Source organism: Alexandromys fortis, unplaced genomic scaffold (genome assembly GCF_014885135.2).
Source record: "Alexandromys fortis isolate MF-2015 unplaced genomic scaffold, M_Fortis_MF-2015_v1.1 scaffold_148, whole genome shotgun sequence".
Classification (NCBI taxonomy): domain Eukaryota; kingdom Metazoa; phylum Chordata; class Mammalia; order Rodentia; family Cricetidae; genus Alexandromys; species Alexandromys fortis.
This window is the reverse complement of record NW_026068019.1, coordinates 3,581,598-3,595,576: the sequence shown is the minus strand read 5'-3', so window position 1 is coordinate 3,595,576 and position 13,979 is coordinate 3,581,598. Positions and strand designations below refer to the sequence as shown.

General features: G+C 41.8%; 1 protein-coding gene across 4 annotated transcripts in view; it reads right to left on the bottom strand.

Moving 5' to 3' along the window:
- Ltbp1 (latent transforming growth factor beta binding protein 1) overlaps nt 1-13,979 on the bottom strand; it is a 374,464-nt gene that overhangs the window by 107,647 nt on the left and 252,838 nt on the right. For 3 of the 4 annotated variants that reach the window (XM_050162976.1, XM_050162975.1, XM_050162978.1), the window contains 3 exons: nt 7,559-7,726; nt 4,997-5,224; nt 2,582-2,604 (listed from right to left, as the gene is read on the bottom strand). In XM_050162976.1, the coding sequence (XP_050018933.1) occupies nt 2,582-2,604; nt 4,997-5,224; nt 7,559-7,726 (419 nt within the window). The remainder of the gene's footprint in view (nt 1-2,581; nt 2,605-4,996; nt 5,225-7,558; nt 7,727-13,979) is intronic. The other variant, XM_050162977.1, reaches the window with a different exon arrangement.

Below are 13,979 nucleotides of genomic sequence, written 5' to 3'. Positions count from 1 at the left end.
GACCTGGCGCTTCCCAACTCAAGCAGAAAAGAAAAAAAATCCAACCATTTCAGCTATTGCTCTGTAGGGGCTCATGCCAATGGGACAGGGAGTCGAGTTAAGTAAGGTTTTGCACCTTTGCTCATACCAGCGTGGGGCTAAGGAGCTCGCAATACCTCATTAAATGCATTCGTCAAGTTACTTCCTCACTGTTACCCAACATCATTCCTCTCTGGCTTATGCAGAGAACCCACTTCCTGACCTCAGTTTCACCCTTTGACCTATCTCCTCGCTTTAGTACTCTCTTTCATGCCTCCACAGTTGATACCCTCACAGCCGATTTCATCAAAACCCAATTTACTAAGTATGGATTCCCGCAGACATGCTACAAATCCCTCGTACTCCCATTCCCGGCTCCTCCCCCACAAAATCAGCCGGCGTCCGCTGCTAACTTCATCTTTCCATCAGTGCTAATCGTTAATCCATCCCACCCAGATGTAGTCCCTCTTTAGGGCTTCCTCTTTTATTTCACACCCCTAAACCTGCCCACGTTCAGCATTATTTGTGGAGATCCACCCTTTTCTTATCCATAGTCTCCAGTGCTGTCCTCTGGACTCGTTTCTTAGGCTCAGCTTACTGTATTATCTAATCGGCCTCTGAAACTACCACTTGCTCTACTTTAGGTAATCCTGCCGCACGTCTGTCCGTCCGGGAAACACTGACTGCTCATTGAGATTCCCCAACAGACCCTCCTCTCTGTATGGGGGCAGACTGACTTCCTGTTACTTGTGAGAGACACCTCCCTCAGCCCCTGAGTCTTCTCCCCCATAGCCCAGGGCTTATGGCAACAAAGAGCAGCCCACAATTCAGCATTAACTCCTGAATCTACCCATCCACCTTAGGTGTTGCCTTCCTAATCAATCCCATGTCTCACTTAATAGGCGGGGACTCAGTTCTCCAGCGACTTCCCTACTGATTACAAGTGTAGTTAGTATTTCCAGCCCATCAAAGCAGGACCAGGTTCCCTTTCTAACCCTAATTTTTGCTGCTGTCAATTAAAGCTTCACACATAAATGTCTCGCCCTTGGACCAACCTCCTTTCCCCACATCTATCTTAAAGAGCATGAGACCTTTGTAATGTATCAGTCCTAAACAGACCCTGATCTCATCCCCCTTCCAAACTGCCCCTTTTTAAATTAAAATGTATAGTATTAACTGTACAAGGAACACGGCCAAATGAAGTTGAGACTACATAAGAACATCTCTTTCTGATTCAATCTCCCATTCTCTCTCTCTCTCTCTCTCTCTCTCTCTCTCTCTCTCTCTCTCTCTCTCTCTCTGTGTGTGTGGTACGTGTGTGCGTGCCTACAATGTATCTTCACCTATGTGTGCATGTAGAGGCCAGAGGTTGACATCAGGTCTTTTTCTTGCTCATCCACAGCCTTATCCTTTGAGATGGTAACTTTTCTTTCCTTTTCTCAATTACAGTTGCAATAAACTATGCCATAAAAAAGAGAAGACGGGTTTGTTTGTTTAGGTAGCTGACTGGCATACTTACAAGCTCAGTGAGTTTCTTTTCCCCCTTGGATCATTCAGAGCTAAACTCAAAAATCAACAAAATTGCAAGCTACATACACCACCCATCATTCAAGATGCTAACGGAGCCACAGCTGTGCAAGTCAAGTATGCAGATCTGGTGCAGTACTTTCAGGTTCAATATCCCATGGCCTCTCCCAATATAAGTGTTATTAGACCATGGTCATCACTCCCTTATTCTGGGTTCTTTTAACACGCATATAACAACATATGTTACATAAAATAATTGAAACACTACACTATTTAAGATAGTTTATTTTTATATACCTTCCCCATATGAGTTTTAATGCCTAAAATATTCTTGGCAACTGGATGAATGATACATAAATGAAAAAAATAAATGATTGCATAATTTTTATATTATCAAATAAAGATTAAAGACAGGAAAGGAGGCAAAGAAGATGCAACATTGCACAATAGGAAATGGTCACATTTCCTGCCACCGAGTCTCAATATCCCTACTCCCATCTCATGCTCCTAAACCCCAAACTGGTCAAATTTTCTCTAGAACTTCTAAGAAACAACATTTAAGTATTTTTATTGTGGCTTTCAAGGGTAAGTGCTGTTTTTAATCTAATTTGACCTAATTTGATCCAAATGATTGTGTTGAATTTTAGTTGCATTAATTAGTGTCTCACTTAATTTTATAAGTATACTGAGAACACAAAAGAGCCCTTCTTCCCACAGTCAGTCCGGGCAACTAGTTGACCCCATGAACTCTGCTTATCCTTTTCTTCTCTCCAGAATTTAGCATCTGTGGCAAGAGATGGTGTTCCCCACCCAACCCCAGCAACCTGTTAGCCATCACTTTCTGAGTGTTGAAAATGGCAACACCCATTTAGAAAGTCCTGTCATACAAATTCTTGTATTAATGAATGTGTTTCCTTACAGTAAATGTTCTATAATATGAACATACAAATTTTTTTTTAAAAAAATATCCCATACATATCCCTAAAAAGTGTCTTGAAGTCAAAACGAGAAGACTTAAAAACAATGAATGAATTACCTTCTCAGGAGGTGCTGTTACCACTAGAACCAGAAAAGAGAGATGGGAATTAGCACAGCCAAGCACAATCCGTTCATCATATTTCAATTTTCAAAAGGCATTAGAAAGCCATTAACTCCCCCGAACAACTACAGAGCAAATTAAGTCAGAAGTGGAATTCCCGTCATCATCTGCCACTTGCGAGAACTTTACACATGAGTGACAAGGCACGTCTTGTGCTATGTCATTGTTCAATTATCAAAGTTCGGAGAGCAAAGGTTCAAAGTCTTTCATTCAAAATTAAGAAAATTAACCTCAATGTTAAAGAAAACAGTTTCTGAAACATTACTTAATGCTTAATCTTGAGTTCAGGAAACTTCCCATGTCTTAGAAAACAATTGTCTCCAGTGTTCAGAAATCCATCTGAGGTCAGTGTTAAAAGAGAGTATTTTTTTGTTGTTGTTGTTAAGACATGAGAATGGGCACTGCATTTTTTTTATATAAACCAGTTTTTCATGAAGCCTTCTGATTATTTTCATGCAGACATGCTAACTAAACCAAACAAAAGCCAGACCTCATAAGCCAATAAGAGACAATTACAAATTAGCATGAATATAATTAGCAACTTAAATATTACACAATCACTCCGCTGTTGTGCTGGGGTGATGTCTTTGTATTTTGAAATGCTTGCTTTCATTAAGCAATTCTTAGTACTAGTCCTCAGCTTTGCTTATTACTTGGAATTTTCTGAGTCAGTATGTCTCCTTAACCATTAGCAAAGAGGTCGGATGCATTAATTCTAAGAAACACTGAGGCTACCAGATAAATTAAAGCCACTGCTCTGCCAAGGCAAGGACGTTAACTGACTTTCAATTCTATGAAACCCATTGTTAAGAAATTCTAAAGGCAGAACCCCGCTTGTGCCCATCCCCTTCTTCTAAACAAAAGATGAACAACCTAGGTCAGTGGTTCTCATCCTTCCTAATGCTGTGACCCTTCAATACAGCACCTTGTGTTGTGCTGACCCCCCCACCATAAAATTATCATTATTGCTACTTCATAACCGTAATTTTGCTACTGTTATGAATCATAATGTAAATATCTGATAGGCAAGATGCTCTTCAGTGACCCCTGTGAAAGAATAGTTCGACCCCCGAAGGGTTCTCGACCTACAGGTCAAGAACCACTGACCTAGGTGACCAGAGAAACACTAGGTGAGGTCCTTCCTGTTCTGCCTACCCAAGGAAGAATTACAGAACGGTGAGTGAAAGAGCAGAAAGAAATGGGCCAGAAGGCACCAGGCTCAGAGCCCAGCAAGAGCCCTGCCACCAGGGAAGAAGGTTATGCCAAATTCCCACAGGACCCACAATGGGCACCCCAAATCCTTACCTAAGTATCAATGGGAAAAGCCAAGAGTTTTTTTTATTTTTGTTTTTTTTTAACATTTTTTTTATTTATTAAAGATTTCTGTATTTTTTTTTTTTTTTTTTTTTTAGAGCAAATACCTACATTCCCTACAGACCTGTTCCTTTTTCCAGGAGCAAGGCTTTTCTGTGGTAATCACAAAAGTCAGAATATTGGAAATACTGCTTCATCCACCAAGGATGGACAGAGATTGTCCAAACTAGAGATCTTGAGACTCTCTGTCCTTGGACATGGGTCCCATTATACTTTTCTATGACACATAAGGAGTCATGTCTATGTCTTGAATTTTTCAGAAGGTAAATGAAAGGGTTTCACCAGGGCCCTCCCAGAGCCTTGGACTGACTGGCTCCTACTTACCTGCCTGCTCCCTGGCTTTATCCCACCTGCCGGCTACCCCATTTCATGAACAGCTACACCATCGTTTCACAAAAGCTCAGCCATACTTTGATAATTTTAAGCCTGTGTTCCACTTTATGCAGCAGAATTCAATGAATGGCTCCCTGGACACAGACATGAATCTGGGCTATTCCCTAAAGATGATAATCCCTCTCCAGGAGAAAACACTAAGCTACTGAAGCCCCTCCAAATGCAAGAAATTGTTCTGGAATTCACATGGAATATTGTTACCTGCGAGGCACACACACCATAACAGTGACTGTCGATCAGAGAAAATGGTCCACACTGTATCTAAGGATGTTTGAAGTGTTCAGCCACTACTTTAGTGTTAACAACAGTGTGTGCGTTTGTGTGTGTGTGTGTGTGTGCGCGTGTGTGTGCAGTGCACGCATGTGTGTTAGCAGAAGTACAGTACCATGTAACTTTCAAAGGACATTGACAAAGCTAAACATCTTACAACACCCAATACAGCTTCCTCGCCCATTAAAGAATCACACATTTGAAAATGCCAGCAACTTTAAGGCTGAGAGCCATGCTCCAGAAGGGGAAAAACAGACTCCAAAGTACAGATACAGAGACGGGCATCTAGAACCCACATCCAGCGTGTAAGCTCACCTTCAGGTTCCGCCCCTCCTGGCCCAAGTTCCCGCGAGGAGCTCAGGGCCTCCACTGGCTCTTCCTTGGCTGGGAGAGGTGGAGGATGAGTACTTTTAGCAACAGGTTGAGTGTTCTTTGGCTTGACAAACACAGCTTCTTTACCTATATGCTGATGGACTGGCCTGCGTCTATGAACGCCAGAAACCGTATAACCCATTCCACCAGGACAGATTTCCTTAAAAGCAGCTAGATTTGGGATGGGAAAATATTCCTTTTAAAAATCTAACAATGAAAACTTATACAGAGGAAAATATCATGATGAATATCTCTCAATAAGTCATCGCTAACATAGGTACATTTCAAAACTTCAGAAACAGACACAATATGTAAGCGAATTGCTTAAATTCCCAATAACTTGTGTATTTACAGGGGGAAACATTCTACTTTTACTTTAAACATTTATTTACTTATGAATTCTTTATCCTACTCGATTAGGATATATATGCATATATAATGTACATGTGTACATATAAATTACACAAGATGTATATTTAGCATGAATTTTATATATATTTATATGCTAGTAGCCAATATGCCACTGTGTAGAATAAATTATATATGCAAACTGTGTTACATGAAAAGATAAGTAATATACTAATAGTCATTTTAAGTACAGGTGATAATTGCCTAGTATGTGAATATGTAATATCAACAATATTCAGGTTTTCTCCTTTCCTCCTGTTTTGTGCTTCCATTGGTTATTATCGAAGAGCTCAGTGGACATCTAAGGAAAATGACAAGGGCTATATGTAGGGAAACGGGGTACTGACACCCTCCTGAATTGTTTCCAGTTGACAAACCCAAGGACTCAGGCTGAATGGGGTACTGCAGCTGGAATGGGGGTACTGGTGAAGAAGGGGCAAAGAGGGGTGGGTTTTTTAAAAGGGCCTTCAGCTAGTGAGAAGAAATCCACGAAGTAGGGAGGCTGCAGACAGTAGCCACAGCAGGAAGGAGATGCCAGAGGAAGCTGTTGTTCTCTATAAGAACAGGCAGGGATGACAGCTAGCAGAGACCTGGTCAGTTTCACTACCCAGAGGACAACGGGACATTCTGTACCATGTAACTGTCACACTCACCGGGAAAAAAGCATTTTTAAAATGTCTTTTCCCCCCCTCCAAGCAGACTGGGTATGGTGTGTGGTTTGCAAGCCTCCAGTGACACTCTTTAAACATGGGTGGAGAAAAAAGACAATGGTGGTTGGCGGTGCGTGGCAGAGGCAAACTCCGCATGATCCCTGGGCTGTTGGTGTTGGAAGGAAATTACCAAATGCAAACATGGGGGCTTAGGGTCAAGTTTCTGTTTCTTCTTCTAAAATTGAAAGTAAAATAAATCATTTCTCACTTTCACTGAACAAGAAGTTGAATGTACTGGGCCTAAAATGATTCCTTAAGAAGGAGGAAACTCTACAGTATTCCTTCAAAGCAGACGGAGATACTGTTTTTCTAGGGATCAGACCCTTAACTGTGGAACCTACTAGGACAGAGAATTCTTTAAAAATGAATAGTTACAGAACAAAGCATGGTTTTCTACCAAAAAAGATATTTAATTAAAATTATGACAGGGCCAAAACATACTTAAGCATGAACATTGTATCATTAATATCATTTTCAAATTAGTTGCTGTGTTTTGGGAAGTAGCCCCAATGTACAATCCCCATTCTGGTTACACTTTGCGTAAGGATTGAAATGCTGTCCAATAGAACTTAAAGGGAAATGGGTTACGAATAGCAAAGCTTTCTTAGGAATAAGTGTGTAAGACTGAGCGGCAGGGTACTAGAGCCTGTGGGAAGGACCTAAAAGCCTTCCATTCTACTAACTCACCATCAACAGATTCTAACCAGTACCAAAGGTGAACTATATACTGAAGTTTACATCTAATTCTGTTTACTTCTGTGTAATTTGCTACTGTAAGACATTACATGGCCCTAGAGATTTAATGCACTTCCCTATATAGGAAGTTTCTCTAAACTAAGCAATTTAGTGACATGTTTTGAAGCCACATTAAGCCACTGAAATAGAGACAGCACACCCTCCTTGACCACATGATGCCCAGGGCTTGCAGGTCATGTCTCTTTCTTCTCCATGGAACTCCCTTTGGCTCTGCTTGAGAGTTCATTAATTTAAACCTAAAGTATGTAGAGAAATTAACCCTCTCAGAGCTTTAGGTAATTGTGAAACCAACTGAGGAGTGAAGACTCAACTATTAACACATGACCCCTTCAAAGTTCATAGTGGCTTTGGCAAGATCTCCTTGCTGTGGCTAAAATGTAAAGGTTTATCTTCTTGGATTAACATTCAAAGAAAGTCTACTTACTGTTGCCCAGAAACAATGGGGAATTTCTTTGTACATTATTTTTTATTCTGATTTGAGCTTCTACAGCTGTATTTTCTTTAGAAATAATACAAACACGTTATAGCATTAAAAACTAAACTCGGAAACCAAAAATGACCCAGGCTACTGAAGTCTTTTTTGTTCCTGTGGCTGGGAACACTTAAGTGTGTGTAACTGGCCGTGGCTTACCTGTACCTGGGAGGGGACATTTCTCACAGTGTGGCCCCCAGGCCTTGCCCACACTACAACAGCAGATCTGTTTGGTGAGGTGAACAGAGAGAGGATGCAGACACTGCCTTCCAGGACTGACAAGGCGGTAACAGGGTCCCTTCTCTTCTGAGATCATAGGGGGATCCGCTGAAGAGAGACAAACCTGAATGTCACTGAAGAAACAAGTCATATCGACTTTAAGTTAACATAATATGGCCTTTATAGCACAGAGGAGAGACCATGCTTTAAGGTAGACCATCTAGGTTAGGGGAATCATTCTTCTTGGCCAAGGGTACATTTATTAAATCATCTTAGGAATTAGAGCATCAAATATTATAACTATTATTCCAATCCCTGTCTGGATTCTATCTGTAACAAATATGAATAAAGGCAAATGTGTATAAGTTAAGCATTCCCACAAATGCTTAACCCTACCTGCTTAACAAACCTAGTCATCTACAACTAATCACAGTCATGACCCATTGTTTCTCCAGACTGGGCTGCAGAGGCGGCTCCAGGACAACAATTGGTGAATGTCCAGGCACCATGGAAAATCAGGAGCGTGGTTAGTACCACAAACCAGCAGCTGCCTCGTTCAGTTGGAGAGCTGGTGGGAGCTCAGGAATTCTCACCCAAGGCCAAAGAATATAAATGGCAGACAGGGAGTAGTGGCTGACCTGCCCAGACACACAAAGTCCCAGTGTAGCAAGAAGAGCAGAGCAGGCAAAATCTCAAGTCTTTGTGCTATGCTGCAAAGGCAACCAGGCTATTATCATCCAACGCCTGCCCCCTCATCCTGATTGTCTACTGCAAATCAGTAGTGAGCGGTCATCACCTGAACACCCGGCACACAAGGCAAATTTGAGAGTAAGACGACACAAACCTTGCCTTTGAGATGTGTTTTTCTTAAAGCATGTGTACGTGCTTCCAGGACAAGTCAACACTGCTGAAACAGTCCCAGATCTGGTGTGCCATCTTGGCCATATCGCTTCTCTCTATGGTATCATCCCAATCTGTCTTCCCTCTAGCCCGTGGTACTCATGATTCAACTCAACTTTCTGCCCTTCTTTCTTAGATACACCTTTCCACCTTTGCAACAAGACTGACTTCCCAGGTTAGATGCTCAAAGAATAATCTAAGTATTTAAGGTGTATGGCAGAGGAAGATGTAAAGGACATGACGCCTGCCTGTTCCCCCGATTTTCAGGAAGCTTGTGGTGATGGCTTAAATGGGAAATGTCCCTTATAGTTTATGGCACTTGAACACTGAGTCCCCAATTGGCAGTGCTGTTTGGGGAAGTTTAGGTGGTAAAGCTTCTCTGGAGAAAGTGAACCCACACATAATTCTCATGTCGCTCAGAGAGGATTTTGCTACAGAATTTTCTTCCCCGAATGATTGGGTCTTACTTATAATCCATATTCACACAGAAACAATGTCAAGGCACCCCACCAACGCCTATTTTATACACAATGGGGCTTAACTATAAAATTAATAACATTAGTGTTACTTCTAGGTCCAGGGGGCATGGGCAATTCAGAGCAGAACAGTTTCTTCAAATTCCCGACATTTGTCCCGTGACAACTACTACAATTATTGTTGTCTTCTGAATAGGAAATGCCACACACAGGCTCTTGTGTTTGAATGCTTGGTGCCCAGCTGGTGATATGGTTTTGGAAGGTGGAGCTTTGTGAGCCCTCCAAAATTAAATAATGGTCACCTGCCAGTTTAGACTAGTTTTTCCTGACAACCTATGGATGACCTGACTTATGGGCTATGTGACTTTCTGGGAAAAAGTTACTTTAACCCTTTGACGCCCCAATTTTTTCACTTCTAAAACAGGAAAAATAACAGCATCCATCTCAGGGAGATTTCACAAATACTACATGTGACAATCTATGCAAAGAACCTACCATACGGTCAGGCACTTAGGAAGTACACAATAAAGATGATCGCCACCACGGTTTTTTTTTTTTTAATTGGGATCACTATTATGGGGAAGCAGACAGGTAGCACAGATCTGTCTATCCCCCAGGTCATGGTGCCATGTCCTATAAGGAAAGATAGGGTCCCTGAGCTGGGGCAGCCATAGAGGAGGTAGGGAAAAAAAGGAGTCACAGATAGATGATGAAGACCTAATGGCAGCCTTGAAAGCCAGATGGGATGAAAGACTCCAGCCTGACAGGCTCTGCTTGGCAGCCTGAGCAAACAGTGTCAACGTGGACTACAAACAATCAAACAGACAAAGGTGGTCAGCAAGGAAGCCTGAGTTAGAGGGGGAGTCGGAGAGTGAGGAGAAATTTATCCCACTTATCGAAAACACTAAAAATAAAATCTAGGACAGTGGTTGTCAACTTCCTAATGCTTCAGCCTTTTAATGCAGTTCCTCATGCTATGGTAACCCCCAACCATAAAATTATTTTCATTGCTTCTTCATAATTGCAACTGTGCCACTATTATGAATTGTAATGTAGATATCTGTGTTTTTCGATGGTCTTAGGTGAACCCCGTGAAAGAGTCATTTGACTCTCAAAGCGGTCGTGACCCAAGGGTTGAGACTCACTGAACTAGAACTATGCAGTTCAGTACATCAAGCACGAGGCACACATTACTAAATCAACTTCTATAAAATTAAGTTGGAAGCTGGGTTCCTCTGTTTGGACTGACTAACGTTTGCTTTAGGCAGCATGAATGCAGATACTCCTGCTGCATCCTCATGTTCTAGCGAATGGCTGATGAGCTTAACGCTCGGCATGCTTTCCTGAAATGGGCCAGGTAACAAATATTTTAGCTGTCGTAAGCCCCACAGTCTCTATTCCAACATTCTAACTCCACCATGGTTACAAGAGCAGCCCTAGACACCACGTAAATGGAGACGACTGTGTGCCGACAAAACTTTATTTATGACACCTGACAGTGGGACAATTCCATCCACAGACTGCGGTTTGTCAACTGCTGACCCAGAACCCTAAATCCGGACGCCCCAGATCCTAGTTTTCATTATTATTAGCTATGTGATCTGCAGAAGTTTCTAAAACTCTCTTAGGTCCAATTTCCAGTGTGTGCGACATGAATAATAACACATTTGATAAAAAGGGTGGGACAACTAACTGGAAATCATGTATATAAATGTGACTGGCTCTTGAGAAAGAACCTGATCTTCTTTGTCTCATGACCTCGGGATGATGACAGAGCACATTTCTTAAGCACATGTCCTCCTTGGCCTCCTGTTTCTGCCAATTAACTCCAAGTTCAAGGATAGACAATAAATACATAAAACCTCAAAAGCCCTGAGTTCATCGGGGGACCTTTCCTGAGCTTCAGCAGCAGTCATTATGGGATGCTTAAATGGCTGCAGAAAGACAAATACAGTTCCAGAAGGTAGAAAGTCTTCCTAGAGGTGGTCTACTTTTCTTCAAATTACTGTGATAGTCAAGCCCAAACTCTTCACGTTTCCACATAAGACAGGCAGGGGCGGGCTTTGAGTACACTGTTCCAGCACCCTAGGCCACAAGCACGGGTCAAAAGAGCAGCAAATGTCAGCATTCTCCTCCTTTCTTCATTTTGACTACATGAAGTCAAGGGCAGAGAGTGGGCAAGGCAAGAAAAGCAAATGGCTGGCTGCACCCTTTGGCTGGAGTGTTCACCTCGCCACATTCAGGAACACAGGGAGCTTCCCAAAGCTCCTTAGTCATTGCCAAGTGCATGTCTTGAAGTTCGCTAAGTCAGCCACACATTTTATCGCCTGGATGTACCCTAATTTCAGGCTGCTTAAGCAAATGCTGTCAGTCTCTGCCACATGCTTGTACACTCCAGCTGTGGCTGGCATGTGCACACACATGTGAGTGCGTGTGTGTGTGTGTGCTTGCATGTATGTGTGTGTGTAAGCATTTGTTCATTTCCTAATCTCCCATAATTATGAGGAAACACCATCTGTTCCCACATACTGAGGACATCACAGTTCGCCTCTGATATTTTCCAACTGTCTGTAGACTTCAACAGTTTCTTCATCAACAAATGAAGACAAATAGGTACAATCATAAACTCGGAAGGAACTGGATACACATCCATGATACCACACATGGCAAATTCAGGGCGGGGGGAATACATCTGTGGATTCGTGCTGGAAAAGGGCTCAATTTTAACTCTGGGTTCTAAACTGGATCACTTAACTAAGCAACAAATAAATAAATATCTCTTAAGGCTTATCATTTCAGCTGTTGCAGCTGAACCGTAAAATTGAGTTATTTATTTTTCAAATGAGAATGGATGGCTGTTTAATAAGTTCAGAATTATTTGGGCAATGACAAGGAAAATAAATTTTAAGGAACTGTGCAAGTGGTTTCAAAATTCCTGTTGGCAGGGTTCTACGATTTCATTAAAACCTGGAGGTCTGCCCTTCGTGCTAGACATCAGATCTTGTCAGGGCTTTCACAGTCTATGGTCAGTTCTCCAAGTTTACCTAATCTGCAACCTTCCGTGTGAGAAGGCTAATCCAACAGTGTCAAATAAAAAGGTTTTTTTTTTTTTACAACAAATTCTGCATAGAAAGTCTTTGTAATAATTGATGTTTAAATTAGAAACCTATATAGATGTTTGTTAGTGGAAAGGCACCTCTAAATTATCTGGATATTATTGACAGCTTGGTTGGTTTGTGCCCTAGCATTCTAGATCCTTCCGTCAGTTTTCAAACCTGACTTGTGTGAAAACTTTACAGTTTTCTAATTTAGTCACCTTCAGCAAGCCCTCTGGTGAGGTGCCTGTCTGCTTCAGACCAGAACCACCCATAAGAGAACACAGGAGGAAAAAAGAAAGACTTACGTGCACAATTTCCTAATCTGCATTGGTCAGGTTTTAAAGGAAAATATGAGGAATTAGTAACAATGCTTTAAAAGGCTTACATTCACCACACGGGACTGATTTTCACGTTACTGCATTCACCCTTTCTCTATATCCCAGCTTAGACAGAGAAAAACTGTGCTAAAACTGAAGGACCGTGTCATCGTGAAGAAGGCGTTCACGTGATCAGATGTGAGGCAGGAAAAGCAGGATGCAGCTTAGTAAACACCAAGTCCACATCAGGTGAAATTCAAAGAGCCAGGCTGGACAAAACCACGCAGAATCACCCTTCCAGTTACCTCCCCCCCCCCCCCCCCCCCCCCCCCCCCCCCCCCCCATGACATTTTCAACTCTGGATAGTTGTATACAGTTTTTTTTGTTTGTTTGTTTTTTAAGGTGGATTGTCTACCTACTTTCCTAATAAAAGGGTTACAATGAAATATGGTTATCTTTTAAAATTCTGCATTTGGGGCCTGGAGAGACGGCTCAGTGGTTAAGGGCACTTGCTGCAGTTCCAGAGAACCGTGATTCTATTCCCAGCGTCCACATGTTGGCTCACAACTGTCTATAACTCCAGTTCCAGGAGATCCAGTACGGTCTCTTGGCTTCTGTAGACACGAGGCATATAGATGGCACACAGACACACATGGAGACAAAACACCCATATATATTACAATATAAAATAATATTTCTTAATCTGCATTTAAGGATAGGGAGAGAGCTTAGCTGGTAAACTTCTCACCCTGCGAGCATGAGATACTGAGTCTGATCCCTAGAATCCATGTATGAAAAATCCAGGGGTGTGGCTCCTGCTTATAACCCCAGTGCTGAAGAGGCAGAGGGAGGTAGAGGCCTGGGAGTCAATGGCCAATCAATCTAAGATCCAGGCCAAAAAAAAAGACCTTGCCCCCGAACAGCAAGATAAATGGTGCCTGAGGTATGCTCTTGTCTACATCCAGACACACACATACAAACCACACACATGCACATGCATGCACACAGATACACACAGGCTATTTTTGAGGCCTTTATTTTTCTCAGGTGTATCCAATCTAATTGGCATACAGAATGCATAACCTATACTGATCATATAAAAACCCTAATGACAATACTAACTTTATTTTCACGAAGGGGGGCCTCTTTGGTGAAACCATATTTCAATATTAGAATATGTGATTTCATGGGAGACTTTTACCTTTACTATATAGAAAAGAAAACCCCAGAGACATTCTCCCAGACCAGCAATGTCACTTTAGGAGCCTTTTGTAAATTTAGAGGACATTAGAGCAGAACCAGAAAATCTGAGGAGCATGGGCCTCGGAATGATTTTCTAGGCTTCTCCAACTGAGAAAGTACAGGGAACCCTCTTAAAAACAGACTCTGGTAAACCAGGGTCTGCAATAATTAGAAACTGAAAATAAGTTTGACCTAGCCTAAAAAAGGCTTAAATATTTATGAAGGAAAAATAATCAGTTTTTATCTCTCAGAACCAAAGAACTAATACACCTATTTCACTTTTCTCCTCACCCTCCTTTTTTGTTTGTATGTATGTATGTATGTATAT